Source organism: Amphiprion ocellaris, chromosome 21, assembly GCF_022539595.1.
Source record: "Amphiprion ocellaris isolate individual 3 ecotype Okinawa chromosome 21, ASM2253959v1, whole genome shotgun sequence".
Taxonomy (NCBI): Eukaryota; Metazoa; Chordata; class Actinopteri; family Pomacentridae; genus Amphiprion; species Amphiprion ocellaris.
The window spans coordinates 13,188,818-13,208,882 of NC_072786.1; the positions used below are offsets into that span (position 1 = coordinate 13,188,818).

The 20,065-nt window shown below is 40.0% G+C and overlaps 1 protein-coding gene across 1 annotated transcript in view; it reads right to left on the reverse strand.

The window, feature by feature from the left end:
* apaf1 (apoptotic peptidase activating factor 1) overlaps positions 1-20,065 on the reverse strand; it is a 54,413-nt gene that overhangs the window by 10,862 nt on the left and 23,486 nt on the right. The window contains exons 25-26 of the mRNA XM_023284760.3: positions 17,794-17,919; positions 15,982-16,128 (exon numbers count right to left, since the gene is read on the reverse strand). Coding sequence (XP_023140528.2) covers positions 15,982-16,128; positions 17,794-17,919 — 273 coding nt within the window. The remainder of the gene's footprint in view (positions 1-15,981; positions 16,129-17,793; positions 17,920-20,065) is intronic.

Below are 20,065 nucleotides of genomic sequence, written 5' to 3' on the forward strand. Positions count from 1 at the left end.
TAAAAAAGAAAAAAAAATCTAAGAACCTACAGCCAGACCACAATGGGTGGAAGGAGATTAAAGTGAGAGGGGATACCAGCTGGAGTAGATTCAGGTGATGCTGTAAGGCCACCTCCATTTCATAAAGTACCTGTGAAATCCCTGAGTGTGAGAGTGTGTGTGTTTATGACCAGGTCAAGAGTCTAGCAGAGAGGGACACAGTGTGACTCTGAGGGTGAATTATTCATCCAAGGTTTCATCTACTGAAATATTGATGCTCCGACAATCTTCAACACATCTCTCCCTCACACACTGTGTTTCTTTCTTCACCTTCTCTCACCTGCATTTCCACCATCAACTCTTTGTTCATCACAGATAGGATCAGGGGGAGACAAGAAAATGGAAATGAATATGCATTGTAGAGAGCATGGAAACTGAAACTGAAGAGAAACAAAGAGACATTGTGTCCTTGTAATAGACAGATGCTTCCTCTTTTGAGCTTTAGTATGTTGTTTTTTCCCCTCGCACACCTTTTTATTCTGTCTCAAAATAGAGCTGCATAAAAAGAACAACAATAGAGAAGGACACTGTAACTGGAAGAGAACAAGAAACATCAAAAGAGAGAGTGAGAGACAATAATTTAGTTGGTGGAGAAAAGACCAGCTTGGGAGTAAGAACAAAAAGCAATGAAAGTATAAAAATACATACTGAGGAAGTGAGAGGGAAATAATAAGAGGGACGAGGACACTAAGTTCAGAGGAAAAGCTATTTTACACTGTCAGTTTAGGCCAAACTAGGCAGACCTATAATAAATTTGGGGATGTGAACATTTTCTGGAACTGGATGAAGATGAAGGAAAGCTGCTGCTACATCACCTTAATCATGTGATCGAGGAGCAGCTCCAGTCAAACGGAGCAACTTCATTTGCAGTTAAAATGCAATCAGTACCATTCCACCATGGAGCGAAAGCTTATATTCACATTTCATAATATCACTGGTGACACACTCGCAAGAAAACAGGACCGAAATAAGGGTTCACTGGTGACAGAGCATTTATCTTATCAAGGTTATGGAAAAGGTATGCTCATTTTTATATATTATATAGGTATTTATAGGCGTGCATTTTACCTTAGCAGATCAAAATGCAGACTGATACTGCTTTCCCTCATGTAAAATCTAACTGAATGCACCGAAAGGCCTGAAGGTTGAGTTTTCCATCAGCTTTTAAAGAAAAGGTTTGACTTTTTGTGAAATATACTTCCTTGCTGATAAAAATATGTAGTTGGAACAAGTAAGCAGTTAATTTAGCTTAGCATTAAAACTAGAAACAGACGGAAACAGCTAACACGGGCAACAAAATCGACCTACTAACACCTGTAATGCTCACTCAACTTTGAGCAAAAGAAAATGTCAAAAGAACAATTCTGTCTCCATTGGTTGCCTGGCAGCTGATCTGTGTTTGTGGTTTGGAAGACATGAAAAACATCTCGAACATCTCAAAACTCTGCACACAACATAAACCAATCAACATGTTTACAGCAATCCTTGTGTTAAGATGCGCCAATCTGAAGAAACTACAAAATTTCACCTGTGTTTTTATATAGATTTCTTTATATTTTTTATGCAGGATGGCTTTGAATCAGGTGGTATTTTAGGTGCAGCTTGCAGACTAATCACAACATTATTAGCAATGTACTCCAATTTGCTGCTAATGGCTGATGCCATTGTTGGTATGTGTATGTAATTTGCTGGATGTTAACTTAGCGAAGGTTACAAAGATGGAAATAATTTACTATTTAAATGTTATTAGATTAACTGACTAAGAAATGGAGGTAAATATGGATAACACGGATGTCAATTTAAGCTGGATTGTATGTATTTGTATTATGCCTTTATTACTTTACGTTTATGAAAATTAGGTAGGTTTGTATACAAGAACAGCCGTACATAAACAACATACCATAGTCGCATATTTGTAAAGCTTGCATGCATTTAGCACAAAACTGACTCATTTTTCTCTGACCATCTTCTGTCAGAGGTGTGTAAATGACTGTACCGACTGCAAATGCAACACAGATCAGAACAACTGTGAGCAACAAAGAAAAAAATGAGAAGGACAAAAAAAAGCAACAAGAATAAGAGTCAGTTAGTGAGTGAGTATCCATGCATTTTGCAAAGCACACTCCATCTCGTTCCATTTTTCCCCGTATCACTGATCTACCATCTCTCACTCTGCTTCATTTCATCTTGGTCTGATTCGCACACACAAAGACTTTTCTTCTCCAGCCAGAGAGACAATTAACCTCATGTTAATGAGCAACGCAGGGGAAACAACCTCCTCCCAGAGACGGATAAATATTTCACCAGCTTGTGTTTATACCCCGAGCTTGACAACAAGAGCACCGAAACCAGGCCATAATCATTCCAAGCGTAACTCTTTCAAAGTTCTTCACTTTTGCTTTGTTTCACGTAGAAACAAATGCCAAAGCAGCAAGTCAGTGGTGTACAGAAAACATATCGACTCTGGGTGTACTTAGACCGCATGGGGAGGAGCGTGTTAAAATATTCATTTTAATAATCTCTGGAATAGGGAAAAAGAGAAAATGAGGAAAAACAGAGGGGAAGTTTCTGAGAAAAAAGACAGATGTACTTCCAAGGGCTGTTTTGCATCTTTTGACTGTATGTAGGTATTTTTAGAGACAGGTCTGCTTCTACATTGGAGCAGCACTGCAGGTGGCTTATTCTGAAACAGCGTGAAAGAAGAAAAGCGCTGAATGAAGTCAAAACTGCGAATGCTGCCTGAAACAACATGGTGGCCTGTTACACTGGCTCATTTACATACATGTCTTCTCAGATGACAGCAGTCATCAAAATGTGTTATTTCTATCGCTGGACCGATTTTGAACGAGGTGGAGGGATCAAAGCAGGAGCCAAGGGGTGCAATCAACATGGCTGTCTTTTTGTTGCTACACAACTCAGATGGTTTAATGTAGTCAAAAGTATTACACGGGGATAACATGAGCCTCGTGGAGAAACCCACTCATTGGTGTTGAAAATAATGTGCCTTCAAAGCACATTAACAAAACAGGAAAAAAAGAAAACAAGAAAGCCAGCTTCACCCTAAGTATTGCGCTGCAGCTATTAATAAAGTTGTGCTTTACTACATTAATTAGAGTTTGACCGAAACTATAGTTTTGGGAGTGATGCAGATACCAGTTGCTATCAGATATTCATAGGTCGTTTTGTATGGACTTGCAAGCAATGTACTCCGCAAACATCTTAGCAAAGTACTGTGAAGACACCACTTGACTCCGTATCACTGTCTGCTCAGCTGTGATACATACTCAGCTACATGTGCTGCAGAGTATTGTAAACAATGAGGTCAGAAGTGCTAAGCTGGACAAATTGTGAGATATTTCTAAATTAACCAAAGTGTCTTTTTTTATATTCTGTACAAAAAGAGCAAAAGATTTCTAATCAGAAAATGTAATTACCAGTGTATCTGTGAGAGGTCAATGTCAGCAATAACATCAGTCAACCAATATATCAATCAGGCTCCTGTATTAATAGACTATTAACAAAACATCTGTGTAAGTCAGTCCAAGAATTCATTCCTCTTTCTCAGATTAGAGTCATGTTGTCTCCAGTTCCCACTGTCTAAGGTCTGTTCTGGTTTCAGAAGTTGTTGTATATGCAAGTAGTTTTTTTGTTGCATTTTTGCCTTTTATTAGATTAGCAGTGAAGAGAGATGTGAAATACTTGGAAAGACAGTCAGGGAATGACCTGCAGTAAAGGTCCAGGACAGCCAGGATCGACTCAGGAACTCACTGATCACAGGATTTGTGCCCAAAACAAGAAGCAACCAGGTTACCCCATATGTGAGTGCTTTAGATTGGAAGTGGTGAATATGTGAAAAAATACATTACATTTCAGAGCAAAGTATCACAGAGTTAGTTTGTGATAAAGTGCAAGGCCAAAGAACACGAAGAACATCAGGAACTCTCGTTTATTTTGTTACTGAGGAAAAAGGAGACATATTTACAGCTTGATATTCCATTCGTCCCTCGGAGAGGTGATTGCATTTACTCTGTCCGTTTTTGCTCAGACCCACGCTGCTTGCTTCTACACAACTGTTTCTTAATCTTTGACAGATTGGAAGGTCAGTGCAACCTTCCCTTCTTCATTTAGTTTCCTTTCCCTGCCCTCCTACCTCGCTTCACTTCAAGTCTTGTTTAGAGCGATGACTGCTTATAACAGCTCATTGGCCACCGAGGCCTCGTTAGGATGCGCCTAACGATGATAGCTCAGGCTAAGAAAGCAACAAGGAGACAAATTCAGACCTGACCGGTGAAAACATTCCAAAGTCTAGCGAAATGGCTTCACTCTGGCCTACTGGACCATTAAAAAAAGACCCATCACATAGGGAACCAAAGTGCAGGAGTGTAAAAATCGAAAAAACTTGCCAGTCTTACCTTTCAGCGAAGGAATTAAGCTTTAAATGTAAGGTCACCGAAGTGGACAGACAGCGAAAATGCCAGCAAAAATAAAAAACAAATGAAGGTGTGAAACAGAGAGATAGCATTGGGGAAGAACACAGGAAGAACAGGTCTTGTGGGAGCTGAAGACAGAAAACTAGGGAATGAAAGCAGGAGGAGGCTAAGAAGGTGAGATAAGGTGAAATTGTGTTTCTCTCTTTCTCCTCCATCACAGGCTTGTCTGATAAGTGATGTCTGACAACAGTGGTGGCAGGGGAGAACTGTCATCTAAAACACTCCCATCCATCTGGGCATACACTGTTTGGAAGTGTGTGTGTGTGTGTGTACTAAAAAAGTCATGGTGCGAACATGTGGGCGTGTGTGTGCATGACTATGTGCAAGAGAGACTGGAAGACAAATACAAAAGATAAAGAAAAGCAACTGTGTCGTTTTTGTCCTGTTTTAGTTAGGAGCTGAACAATATCCAGAAATCTAGCCTCAAATGACTGCACAAAGCTGTAATGTATACTGTATGTCTCGTGCAGAAAATGTATGACATCTCTGTGTTTCATAATGTCAAGGCCAGGTCCCAACAAAAGCACATTTGCATTCCCACACAAAATAAGTGATGTTAGAAGCTTGGTGATGCAGCAGTTACTAGTAGATAATGGAGCTAATCAGCCAAAATCATGATCCAAGCAGTTACCTGAGCTCATTTGCTAAATGACATTTAGCATTAATATCATCCACTCATGTCTCTTAACAGTGTTACGCATAAACTGCATAAACAAGACAGACATAACCACAATTACATCACCCATTAGCTTGTGGACTTTCACTCTTAAGTCTCGCCTGGCATTTTGACCGTCGCCATCTTGGATTTGTTTAAACTGGCCCTGCATACAAATTGTGGAATATTTACTTTTATTCTGTACTACAGCTACCCTAACAAATTGCAAATTGTTGCAGTATGCATACAATTTGGATGTACTATTTTGTCAGAACATTGCACCTTTAAAATGTGACTGTCTTGCTCATACACTCATCACAGTCTGTAGTGTAAAAACCACGCTGGCTTACAAACTGCAAAATGAGACTAGATGTAGGCATTTGTGGCATACTGCATTTGAGTTACTAAGTTCTGGGACATATTAAATCTTTTTCTGGTACATTATATAGACTGGTAGTATGAGTAATCGATTGCAACCTGTACGTGACAAGCAAGAAGTGGATCTGATTGAAAATTCAAGGACACTACACATCAGAGGTGACCCGTCAATCACAAGGTAGCCGTCCCCTAAAACATACTTTGCTGCATTGGCTATTTTATTCTAAATGGGACCATAATTTAGAAAAATAACATCATGGTCTATTCAGAATGTGTTGAAACTAGCAATTGAGACTATGAACTTAATAGGAAAATGTGTATTGAGGTAATAAATCGAGTGAGAAGTAGGGTTGTTTCTCAAAGACTTTTTTTTGCCCCCTGCTGGCTGTTAGAAAGAATGCAGGTTTATGTCCCTAGAACACTGGCATCCCTTTTCAGATACAGTGGCTTTGTCTATATTTTATATACAGTCTAGGTTGGATGCAGGTTTTACTATGGCAAAAAGAGATGAAATAAAAGTAGACTGCAACACATGGATTAAGCTTTGATATCTTAATACCCTCCCTTCAGTTCTACAACTATCTTAACTGTCCAGGTTCTTAAATCAAAGCTTCTGAAAGCAAATCCACTGATTGTAGCAATTTAATCAAAATGAAATTATCTTTCTACAAAATGCTGCGAATTGGCCTTTACACTAATCGACAGCTGATTGCAGTAACTTGCCAACAGATGTGCCAGAGCACCCACACAGCAAGGGGAAAGGAGAAGTGCTACAAAACTACAAAACATAATTTGTTGCATTCTCTTTTGTATGCGCTTTGCAATCGATGTGCATCCTCACAGAACTAGAGGTAACTTCAGGTAAATCCTACGCCTCATAAATAGAGATTCTGTGTGTTCTCTGATGTTGGGAAGTTGATCAGCTCGTCACAACTTGTCAAGTCTCAACTCTCTCAGGTGACAACACAAATAAATTAAACTGAAAACAAACCAGCAGAAAATCTGACACCATATTTGTACTTTGGTGCTTTAAAAATGAAGTAGCTCCCCCTCGGGGTAACACAAAAGCAACAAATTCTGATCTGAAAATTTGCTGTCTTGCTGATATCTCCACACCGGCAAATGTGTTTTGTCTGCCATAGAACTCTTGGGAGAACATAATGTTCCATTTTAACAACTTTGCTGTAGACCTCTTATTGCTGAAGGAGAAGATGTACAGAAAGGTAGAAATAACATCAACAGTTTAATACCAAACTCAGTAAGACAGAGAACCTGTATCAGCATGTGGATGGAGGACAGAAGTTTTTTGAGTTTTGAGAAATAAATCATGGTGGAATAAATAAACTTTCATGGTAATTATAAGGAAAGTAACAGCAGTAGAGGATTGCTGTCATTACAAAAGGAAGTAAAAATATCTCAATGAAACACAGTAGAACAATGGAGTTATATAAATATTTAACTAGAACTAAGCTTCTCAAACTACACAAAATCTGGCAACAATACTAACATGTTTAATTAGAATAAAGATCTGAGGGAAGATAGATGCAGAATTTCGTCTCCACCGACAACAAATCCCACTAACCATATCAGTAGTCTTACTTAATAGTCTTCGTTTTTATAATGTCCCCTGGCTAGATGTTCCCACATGCTTAAAGGATTCCAATTTTTAATTTGCAGTAGCACACCGATAATGAACTTTAGAAAAATGTAAAATATTCAGCGGTTGCATCAGGGAGTCTGAGCCAAGTGAAAGAGGAGGATTAACAAAGCAGAACAGGTCTCACATACATCACTGCTGATGAGATGGCTCCTCAGCTTGGCTTTTGACAGGTGGCTTAGTGAAATAGACAAAGCCCAGAGTACCCAGAGTTATTGATTAAGGCTGAACAGGACATCCATTCATGTCACTGCTCCTTCCAATCTAAGAAACTGTTTGTAACATAAAATTAGACCCAAATATGTGTGTCAGTATTGACAGGGGGCGCTTTGGTGCTTTTGTTTTGTTTCTAACATGATGGTGTGAATTATTCTGGGCTGCTGGGTGTTGTGTGTGTTCGTGCAGCCAGGATGAGCCTTTTCACACCTGCCGCCTCCCCTCTTGGATCGTGGCACTGTGACGGATTGTCTCATTGCCGTTTGGAGGGTTGGTGTGCGTCCTTGTGTGTGTCAAGGCCAGGTGTGAGACAGGTACAGCGTTTCCTGGCACGACCCGGAGCAGAAAGAGAAAGCAGGAATGATGGGAGTCAGTGTTGGATGTAACAGCCTCTGTCGGAGGGTTAGACCACACCGCTACATCACCACCTGACGCACACACACACATCGAAACACACTCACTTGTCGGCTCCCAGCCATCTATGTTTTACGACCAAATGCACCAAAACAACATATTTTTTGTTCTGGAAGGAAAAGCACTGGTGATAAGGAGCATGAGAAATGTTTAATTAAACACTCGACATTGGTAGCTGCTCACAACAGGGGATTGGACAAGCGTATACCCCCACAGAACGGCCTGCTGCTTTTAATTACAATCCTACCATTCACCTGACCGTACAGAGAGGGAGGGAGTGATGAAACACACAGTGGGAACAAGAAAAGGCAGCGACCAAGAGGGGGGAAAAAAGCAGCTTGAGAGATGATTAAGGCAAGAGAATTGACAGAGACAAGGCTTAAAAACATCAGGACAAACAAGAAAACATCATTCTGTACAGGGAGCCAAAGAGACCAATAGAAAGAGGCAAACAATAAGAACTCCTCACGCTACAGGGCTCACGTTGCATCATATCAACCCATCTTCTGAGTGAGAGCCATGGGAGACATCACCCGCTGTCATTACTCCAGTTTTTATCCGACCAATAACAACATCACTCTGTTTAGCAGCAACAGCAGCGTGCCGGGTCTCGCTGTAGAAGGGCTTCTGATACTCAGAGCTGCGATCAGAAGGAATCTGATAGCCGAAAACTCTCCACTGAATCACATCCTGATAAGAAAATGATTCTCAAGTCTTTTCTGCTTTGCTTACTCCAGCAGCTGTCCTCCAGGAACAGTGTCGCAGCAATCAGGAGTGGTGCATACTTAAGATATATATATACAGTTTTTTGTTATATTTGTGTAAAGATCTGCTAGAAAACTGCATGAACTCTTCTGTGGAGAAGTTGAACATTTTGATTAATTTAGATGATAATCAATGAAGTTATCATTGTAGTAATTATACAAAGAACACTTAAAGGTTTTACATTCATGTCCAACAGAATCCAAATTATTCTTTTATTGATGAGATGAGACTTACAAGCAGACTCCAAGATGGCCTTACTACAGTCTTCAAATTGTGTTTTTTCCTCTGGAGAAACAAAATGATTTAGATATGTTGTAAGGGGGCTTCTATACAGGAGCTTAGAGCTACATAATACCATTCACATATGCTGGTTAGTAAATTTAGGCCTGGATCTCTCATTAGAAAAACATTAAAGGCCCTGACCTTATTTTTCTCAATCGGCTTTTCACCGTATTTAATAGAATCCTGCATGAACACACTGACTTCTGTTTTGCTTTTTTTCCTGTTGCTTTCTCAACAGATTGAAGTAGGAAGGGCTCAGCTGGGGAAAAAAAGTCAATACACTTCTGTGCAATATCTAAATAGAGCTCCTAAGTGGGAGGCACTATTTTGTGCACCGCTGGCTAATGAAGTAAAAGTCCCATTCATTTTTTCAACACAGAAAATGTTAGGAGACTCACGGCCAGTTCCGCTGCTTGGATCAGCATAAAACTCCCCCAGACTGCAGCGACAACTTCCTGTCATTCAGATCCGCACCAGCAACCAGCATCTTCTTCACAACAATGGCGCCCGAGGGTCATAAATGCTGTAGTTTGATTAAAAGTGGTGGCTACACCATAAACATAAAGGATTGTTCCATTATCCAGCAGAGTCCTGTGTTTCTGTGTTCAGTAACAAGCAGCCCCTCATTACAAAACTCTATATGATGACAGCTTGTGGGTTGTTTTTCTACTGTCAATCTAAACTAATCAGATTAAACCCACACAGTCCCGATGAGACAGAACAACTGACTTTTGAGTGCTGACATCTTAGTATATAATATGTTTTTTAGTCATGAAATGCTTACTATACACCAATCAGCCACAACATTAAAACTACCTGCCCAATACTTTATAAGTCCTTCATGCCACAAAAGCAGCTCCGACCTGTGGCAGTGCATTGCCAGATATTTGATCGGATTAAGATCTGGGGTGTTTGGAGGCCGAGTCAATGGCTTGGGTTCTTTGTTGTGTCCCATTGGGGAGTTCTGTTCGTCTGCAACACTGTTTAGGTGGGTGGTACATGTCAAAGAATCCCCCAATGAATTCCTAGACCCAAGATTTACCAGTAGAACATTATATTTTAATGACATGATCAGTGTTATTCACTTCACCTGTCAGCGGATTTAATATGGCTGATTGGTGTGAATATTTAAAGGCTGTAAGTGTTCAACCCTTTGGACCCCGAGCACTTCCTGGGTACTTTTTGCTTCTCTTACAATTTTAGTCACTGTGGGATAATTTTTCACTTCAATAAAAGTCCTGCAACTCCATGGAAACAGAACAACCATGGTTAGAAGTAGAAAGAAGTCGAAAATGTCTTTTGAGCAGTATAATAAAGCCATAATACTATAAATTATAAAATAATTTTTAAAAAGCTAAAGTTGAATTTTAATTTTACAAAAATGGAAAAAAAAATCTGGAATTAACATGTACAACATTTTTCCAGTTATCCACAAAATATTATGATTGTACTACATACTAAAGATATTTTTAATTTCTTTCCACAGTTGTCTCCTATCTGCTCTGCGTAAACACAGTCTGCAGTTCAGCCCAATTCAGACAAAGAATTCCTCATTTTTTTTGTCACGTTACTGTTAGTCACAACTAAGCCACAAATGGCTTAGTGGTGGTGCCTAGGAGCTTTTCTTTTTAAAATTTTTTTTTTTTAGAGAAACTGCGTACTAATAACGGTGTATTTCTGGTAAATTTTCAAATGACACTTGTAGAATAAAGTGATTCTGTAGAAATTTCATAATTTCAGCTTAGATTTAGTTAAGATTTCAATGGAACTGTGCATCATAAATGAATGAAAATCTGACTATTCTCTCTATTTTTATGGTTTCTGCCTCTCCAGGCTGGATAGCAGAATTATGCTACTGTCTCAGATTAAAGCTCACAAGAGTTTTTCACCTCTATTTGCAACTGGTTAGGTATGGTTCAGTATATTAAAAAGTTTTTTCTGATGCTAACGCAGTGGTGTCATGCAGTTTTAGAGTACATCTGTGCATCCCTGCAGCAAGATGAAAAGTGAAGGTCAGCAAAGACAAGGCTTCCCAGGAGGTGTTAAATTACACCTTAAACATTCACACAGTATAATTCTCCAACCAAATGGCCCATCAAATTTCTGCCTACACTTTTCGGCCCTTTTGTATTTTTGTCAGGTTCTTTTTCAAGGGGAACGACAGAAAACAGAAAGAAAAGGAATCTCCTTCTCATGCGAAATTTCAGCTAGGGTAATTTTAATGCAGTACTATGTTTCATCTTCATTTTCATTATAAGATATTACTTCTTTTTTATTAGGTTTTGTAGTTAAAACCTTTTTCTAAATTTTCATTTCTACTTCCAAAAAAGAAGTATCACATCTCCCTCATAGTCCTCAGAAAAGCCATTATTTAGAGCTTTTATGGTATTCAAGCCAAACTTCAATATCAATCAGTCCACATCTATGATCCAAATGCACATCTTACACAATCCCACTGATCCTCCATAATGAAATCTCTCCCTTACAGCAGCTGAGGACAAATACAAACCAAATACCCTTATGAAGACGCTCAGATGATTGCCAAACCTTTTTCCCAAGACTGACAGGAAAATAATTACGACTGAAAGAGAGTCGTCGTTCCATGAATAGTTTGTAGATTTCAGTGAATAACTTATCTGACCACACTGGTGTTCTTGCTTCATATTAATATGGAAATGATCACTCTTTTCAGTGTCTTACCTACAACTCAGAAACAGAAGAGCTGAGGCACGGGAGAGGATTTTAAATATCGATTTATTCACTAACAAATAAAAACTAAAGACATTTGTTGATGGTAGAGCAGGCGAGCATGAAGACATAGGCTGGTAATAATCATTAAAATAGACAGACAGTTAGATTATTATTGTCCTCTCTTGCTCTGTGGTCTTTATTATCTGTCATAAGAGGTACACACTCTGTCATGGTAATTACTGTGACAGACAGGATGGCCTCTCATAGCTGCCCGGCCGACATGCAGGACGATTAATCAATCAAAGCTCGTGACTCAGGGGGGTTCACCCTCTAAGACAGCCAGAATAATCCATCACCTCTCCTCACATCCACATGCTGATCCATCAAGTCAGCACACTTTGCTGAAGAAGAGAGAGACAGCCTATGAAATGGAGTAACGGAGTGATCTGACTCCCAGAATAATTATGACTGTCATCGTGATGTGACGTAACATGAAGCTTATGAGATCTACATTAGTGCTTTGAGTAGCGCAGCACTGTCTGTGAGGTTTACTAATAAATAAGAGAGCATTTAGTTGACTTTTTAATGGTTTGGTTAACAGTTTTGTAACAGCTTGAAGCTCAAAACCTTGAGCAGTCTCTATGTGGTTGTTGATTTAATCACAAAAAACTAATTAGACTTTTTTTCCATGAAAATAACCACTTCTTACCTTAAAATCACTACGATATTATTAGCTTCTTTTAGAATGTACTGATCTACGTAGTTCCTGCCTCTTTCTCTAGTCACTGCAGCTGAGCACACCAGCTCACCTACACCTTTGCTTAAACACAGTAAAACTACTCTATGCAACACAATGACAAGGTGTAATAATAGAGTATTCAGCCATTTATGCTCGAAATGGAAACCGATCCTAAAGAAGAAGAATGATTAGGAAAGTCCCACCCTGTAATTTGACAATATTAGTTCCTAATATTAAACGTTTTTAAAAGGTTTCGAGGCTACACTGCAGTTTCAAAGTGGAAATACTCAGCTGTGGTATTGACTGTCTATTTTGCTCTGAATGTGTCTTTTGGTATATCACAAAAACACTGTATGGACATGTTAACAGGGCAAAAAACTTGATTTTTACCAAAAATGATAGAATGAAAAGCAATGAAAGCAATAATATGAAAAATCTTCCAAAAACCCATTGAAATTAGCTACTATTTACTGTCTATAATACAGCACCAAACATATTTCATTACATTGGAAACTGACAAAACATGACATTAATATATTTGTTTGCGGGTGGAGCAAGGTGATAAAGGGAGGGTTATTTTGCTAAAGATCTATACTGACAAGATTTGAAGTTTAGTTTCTTTTGTCAAATGTGTTTATTCAATTAAGGTCTGAGCAGTTTTTGATATTCTCAATCTGCTGCAAGTGAACCATTAAAGGATAATTTCTATTTTGCAGAAAATATGCTAATTGACTTTGTTGCCAGGAGTCAGAAGTGGTTCTTATCACTATCATGTCTGCACACTATATATCAAGTTAAAGTAAACAGTAAACAGCTTAGCTTGACATATTTTAAACTTCCCTTTGTGTATAGATTAAACAAATGCGACATAAAATGTAAATTTAAAGGCGTTAGTAGTAGAATTTTTAAATGTAAGCCCAAGTCTAAATCAGTATTTTTCAAACATCATCTTTACAAGGCAGTTTCAAGGTGGAAATATTCAAATATGGTGTTGAAAAATACTTGATTTTCACCTTTTTCTTTAAGCTAAAAAAACATTGACTTGATTTATGTGGTGACATAATCCATATAAATATTCACTGGCATGAATTAATATTGCGATAATCTTTTTGGAATGTTGCCCAAACCTATTAACAGATAATCCAACAACAGGAATAGAGCCAAAAGTCCTAATGATCTACATTCTCAGTAACTGGCCTCTTCGATTCATATTAATTAGAAAAGCACTTAAATCAATACCTGAAAGTATTCTCACATATGATGTCATGCTACTACATTTGGTTTCTTTCCAGCATTAAATAGCCTACTGAGAGCATTTACTCTTTCACAAAACTGCACGCGTTGTGCACCATATGAAAAATCTTCTGCTTCTCATTACAAAAAACAAACAAAAAGAAACAGTATTAAGCGAAAGACGTAAATTTGGGCCTGTTATTATGTTTGAGCTCATTTCCAGGCTTTATGAGCTTGTCAAAAGGAATCAGCTGCAGACTAGATTATGATGTGTTTTTGCCATCTGTCTATAAAAAGCCTAAACAACAGCATCCACTGCTTTCAACAGAAACATCTCCGTCGACCCACACACGCAGGTATAAACACAAGCGCACATGCACACATTCACAAAGCGCCCCACACACAGTATCGGGAGTAATCTGAGATATAAAGCTTCATCGATCAGAATTGCTCTCCCTGGAGAATTACATCATTGCTCAACAAATGGCCAATCAGAGCCCGGCTGAGACTGCCCGCTCCGTGACCCCAGCTGCTGTAAAAGTAAAAGCGATGAGAAAGAGGGAAACGCTATTCCAGTCACGTCACAAGGAGGCATTGATATCTTTCTCCAAGGTATTGAGTGTTTTTATGTAAACCTGCAGCACTGCAACAGTCCTATAGTCACTGGAACAATGGCCCATCTATCTATTGTTTTTACAGTGACACATCAAACACCTTTCAGCCAAGAATTCTCCTTCTCATAAACACATAAAAACACATATTTCTTTTAAAAACAGCATGCAGGGACTTCTGCTGCATAACTTTGCGGAAACATCTTTATACAATATGTGACTTTATATAAACTTGAGGTCATGAGTGGGCAGGAAGAAGCACACGACACATTTTGGTGCACAACAAATATGTTGTATAGACACTGCAAATCATTTAAGCAGTGCATTATAAACACATTATATATTGATACACCAATAAGTGCCAACATTAAAACCAACAACTGATGATAATTAATGACATTGATTATCCTATTACAATGCAATGCAATGTTCTGTTCATGTGGGATGTTACTTTGACACTCACCACCCACCTAAACACTGCTGCAGTCCAAGCACACGCCCCCATTGCAAAAGCACTCCCCCACATTAGCAGCCTCTATCAATCTGCCTAACCACAACACAAACCTGCTCAGGGAAAGCTCGAGAAACACGACCAAGAGCCAAAAAGTGTTGATCCAACCTCCAAATTCCCCAGATCCCAGTCTTATCAAGCACCTACAAAGCCAGATCCATGGAGGTGCTACTCCACAACCCACAGCACCCAAAGGATGCCAAAATCCCAGTGCCAGACACCACAGGAGACAGATGTACCCATGCTCAACTGTGTCAAACCTTTCTGAAAGCATGAGGGGGACCTATACAGTATAAGGATATGTGTGTAGCACCACCAACAAAGAGGTAAATGCTTACATTCTACTTCTGCACTAAGAGTAAATAAATTACTACCCGAACTTCATTGTTTAATATTTGTGAGGTTGTTTTATCACTTGATAAAGGGACTTGGTGAATAGAAAACCACTTGCCATTCTGCTTTCCTTTAAAAAGGAAATATTTCAGGCTGTCTTGGTAGCGTCAGGGTCGACTACTGTGAAACTGCAACATTGTTGGTTTCAATTTCCTCCCAAAAAAAATCTATAAAAAAAAAAAAAAAAACAACACTGTTATATAAAGGTGACTATTCAGCAACAACCATAAATTGCAACTTCTCTGGTTCATGTTCAGCTGGAGACATTTGTTGGTTTTTATTGCCCATCTCTCGCTGCTCTTATTTCTTGTCAACTCTCCAACTGACTTTCTAATGAAGGCATTAAATGTCAAACGAAATACATTTTACAGGGTCGGTATCTTTGGATAGTTACACATTTTTTGCTCCTCACACTCTGTGCTTCAGTCTATTCATTTGAAATAAAATTTAAAAAAAACATTAAAAGACCAAGTCTCAGGTTTCATTTGAGAGGGCTTACATCAGTGCCGGATGAACTGCACAAGAAACAGCCTTTTCAACACGGAGTGGCCAAACTGCAGAGATCGGAAAGGGATCTGACACATGGCTGTTAAATGTTTCATGGGTAGCTGCGTCGTTTCAACATTAGTTTATGTACAAAATAAGAAAAAAGGAGCAGGTCATGACCTAAAATATACTTTCTTATCTGTCATACATGGAACTGGTACACTGGTATTTACTGATGAATAAACTATCGCACAAGCAACAGGAATAGTATCCAGGTGTCTTCTGTGTGCTAAGATTCAGCAGATAGGACTCAGAAGATGCCAATTAAATATTCAAAAACAAACATAAGTAACCAAAGAGTTTTTGAGGGTAAAGAGGTAGAAAACACTAAAGTCTAAATGTAAAGCATGAGTTAGCTTACCTTGATGTAGCCCCCAGTCGAGACCAGAAGAGAGTTGTCAGGAGAGAAGTGCAGGTCAGTCACCCAGCCTCCGTGGAGAGAGTCCATGCCGTCCTTACTATCCGGGCAACAAATCTTCAATAAAGAGCCATCCTTAACGCTCCAGAGCTGTGGTGGACAGTTATAAATCACACAATAGCTGATAAACACCAAAGATGCCTGGCTAAACAGGTGAAACCCTGATGGCTAAAGCTATGCAAGTAAATCAGCTGTAATAAAAAAAGTTCCCTTGTTTTGACTTTAATTAGATTCAGTGGTAATGCTCTCATATGTTATAATGTACAGTTGTCTTGTTGACGTGGTTTTATGCTTTTGGTCGTCTTGTATTTTTCTGAGCTGATACGAGTGATTCTTAAGTATTGGATTGTTAAGCTGTTTTTAATAATTTTTCACAGTGCTTCTACCTTTTGAAGACTATAACCTGCATTGTGTAATACTGGCATTCTAGGTCTGAGGAATGAAATGTGTTTGACATTCCTTGTTTTGATTCTACATTCCCTACTACTTAGACTTTAAGGTGTACATGAAATTTGTTCAAAGTGCAACATTAAAGTTTAATGACTTTGCGCATCTGTTTTGCTCCACTCCTCGCTTCATCCTCAAAAGAAGACACAGGCGACAAAGACAAAGACAAACACTGCTTTCTATGAGATATTGCACTGATAGTGTGAAATGACCCAAAAAAATTACATGATACATGACATACTGCATGTAATGGAATAACAGTTTGCGAACCTATCATCCCTTGTGCAGCACATCATGTCTCTTGCAGCTGTTATGCAACTGTTCACACGCCATGTTCATTTGACAATGACACATCACACGTACGGCTATATTTAACACTTGGCATGCTTTTGTGCTGAATGACTCACTTTTGTTTCCATAGAAACGGGTGAGATTTCGCTGTAGTTTATGTAATTGGATCTGATGGCTTCGGTCATTTCTGAATAATGGAGTTGTTCAGCTCAGAGGCCACCAGAGGGCATTAACCCTTCGTTGACCGACACTGAACCATTTGTCGCTGCAGGCTGCGTGACACGTGTTCGTTTCTCGTCTCACACAGTCGAGCTTTACGTTGACTTTTTGCGTGTGTGTGTGCGAGTGTGTTTGTGCACAAGCTGTGCTCGGCATTCAAAGCCTTGGAGATCCAATTTGGCAGCCTGAGCCCTCTCCTTCACCTCCCACTGTCAGACATCTCCTCCTCTTCCTGCTCTCTTCATCCCGGCTTCTCACACACCTCCAGCTTCCACACCCCCTCCTGAGAAGGAGCCCTGCCTCCTTCCTTCATCTCATCCCTCCTCGGTGCACTGCCGCAATCAGGATGTATTAGTAAGCACTTTATCTAAATGAGTGATGAGATGTAATTATGGGGGTGACTTCTGGAATAAATGTTAACTCCTATAATTGTGTTTTTGTATGTTGCACAGCAAATTAGACAGTTTAAGGCATTGTCACTGCTCCTCATACTAGTAACATGGAGCCACTTGGTGTGTTGATACACTTGAGAGTAAGTAAGTAATGGTTTCCAACTGAGCCTTCTGCATCTAGATACTCAGAGCAGCCTCTTTGCTTTCATCTTCTCTTTACAACCCTCTTTTTTTCCCATAAATCTTCTTACTGTGCATCCTCTCCATGTCAACATTTTGCATCTAGGCACTGTTTTATGGTTTATTTTTGACAGCAGAGACAGACTAACGAGTCTGAATTCCTGCTTTAGCAAGTAAAATAAATATTGCAAAGGTTAAGAAAAGGCTGAAAGTTTTGAATACACACCCGGATCTCTCCGTTGTCATCTCCTGTTGCGAGGCGTTGGCTGTCCCACGAGAATCTGCAGCTTCGGACACAGTCTTGGTGACCATTCAATGTGTAAGCACACTGCCAGGACTCACAGTGCCACAACTAAGAGAAACAAAACATAAATAAAATGAAAAGCAGAAACCAGTGCATCCATTATCCATCCATTATCTATACACTGCTTAATCCTCACTAGGGTCACGGGGGGGGCTGGAGTCTATCCCAGCTGACTCAGGTGAAGGCAGGGGACACCCTAGACAGGTCGCCAGTCTGTCGCAGGGCTACATATACAGACAAACAAGCACTCTCACATTCACACCTACGGGCAATTTAGAATAATCAATTAACCTCAGCATATTTTTGGACTGTGGGAGGAAGCCGGAGTACCCGGAGAAAACCCACACATGCACAGGGAGAACATGCAAACTCCATGCAGAAAGATCCCGGGAAAGCCGGGACGCGAACCAGGGACCTTCTTGCTGCAAGGCGAAAGTGCTAACCACTACGCCACTGTGCAGCCCAGTGCATCCATTATGTATTCCATTTATCCATTCTGACTATGTTATAACAAAAATCTGCATGTATATTGAGCATTTACTTCAATTCCACAATGCAGTGAACTGGGATATTCAAGTATAACCCTGAAGAAGCATCTGTTTTCTGTAACACAGGGCAGCTAAATATGAGATTCACGTGGAAAGAGTGCATGACATCTACAGTGTGCTGTATTTCTATGCTGATTATAAGAGGTAAATGGAACAATAAGTTGTATCTCTGCTGCTCTTACCAGTCATCACCTCCTGAGAGATCTTATGAGCACAAATATTTGTGCCAAAAGCAGAGCTAATGTTGTTACAGCACTGTTATCTGTTAATGCGTGATCTCTCTGCTGTTGTCTTCCTCCTTTTTTTCACTTTCCCCCATCTCTGAGTCTCATCCATTGTTCTATTCTTTATACCCCCTCCTTCCTTTCTCTTCCCATCCCACTTTTTCACTCTTTGTTCCTTCCTTACCCCGGTCGCATCCTGTGTTTGCACAGAAAATAACACAGCTCATAATTAGACACTTTATTTGGCAGTCGACTAACGATGTCTGCACACAAAGTCCAATTCATCTGAAGGTCAGGAGAAAAGGAAAGAACAGATGAAAAAGGGGGACAGAGGGAGAAAGAGATGGAGGAAAAGGAATGAGCAGAATGGACCATCCTCCCTCTTTTTGTGGTGATCCACAAAGACACTCGTGGCTAAGCCTTCTGGTTTGACCTCTAGATAGATGGAAAGCAGGGACTTTAGTGTTTGTGTGTTTTTTTGAGCTAGCAAAGCCTCTACTCGGTCTGGAGAGCAAGGACTATGTGACTGGCTGCTAACCAGCCCCACAACACACACACACACACCTCAATTATGATCTTTGCCAAATCCATAAAACACACATTCTCTCTCACTGCCATTCACTGACAGAAGCCATGTTGGCAGGCGACCCAGCGCCTGTTCTCTACAGTAAGTGTCGACTATATCCAAATTCCCGTGTGAAACTTTGTGGCAGTGGCTCTTCATCAACTGCTTTAACAAATGCCAGACAGAGTGACTTTGAATTGTTTCTAATGCTAGACACTCAGGAACACTCGTTGTCATCCATGACTGAATAACTGATGGAGAAGTACAAAACTACCACCGAACCCACAACTGTATTCACAAAAAATGAATGACACTGAAAAGAAGCCAGTGTCAGAGAGCAGATCATCTCAGTGCAGTTCAGCATATCACGCAGTTCACTTCTCCGTAGATGAGAAGAAGTAAAAAGCCATGATTTAGGAGCTGCTTGGAGAAAACTGCATCTACAGCCCACTGAGTGAGTCAAAGTCAGGCCAAAGTCAAGCGCAGTGGTGCTGGTAAACGGCAACCTGGCAAAAGCTGCATCCAGACAAGGAGATGGGTCGCTTGCAGGCCAGCCAGCCTTGCCAGCCTGGTTGGCCAGAAGGCCTGCGGGCTGCAGTTAGACAGGACATGGATGTAGGAGGACAGACTGACCTGCAGCTAGCTCACCAGGCCCAGGGCCATCTGCTGCACGCTAATCTCTGACGTCCCTTGTCTCCCTACTGGAGAAACTTTCAGCCTCAGATATCACCCATAGCAACACATCCATGCGTATGTGCTGTAAGGAATCAGTTCAGAAGGAGCTTTGAGAGGAGACACTGATGTGTAATAGGTCACGTTGTTCCTGGAAGCATGAACAGATATGTTTCAGTTCATGA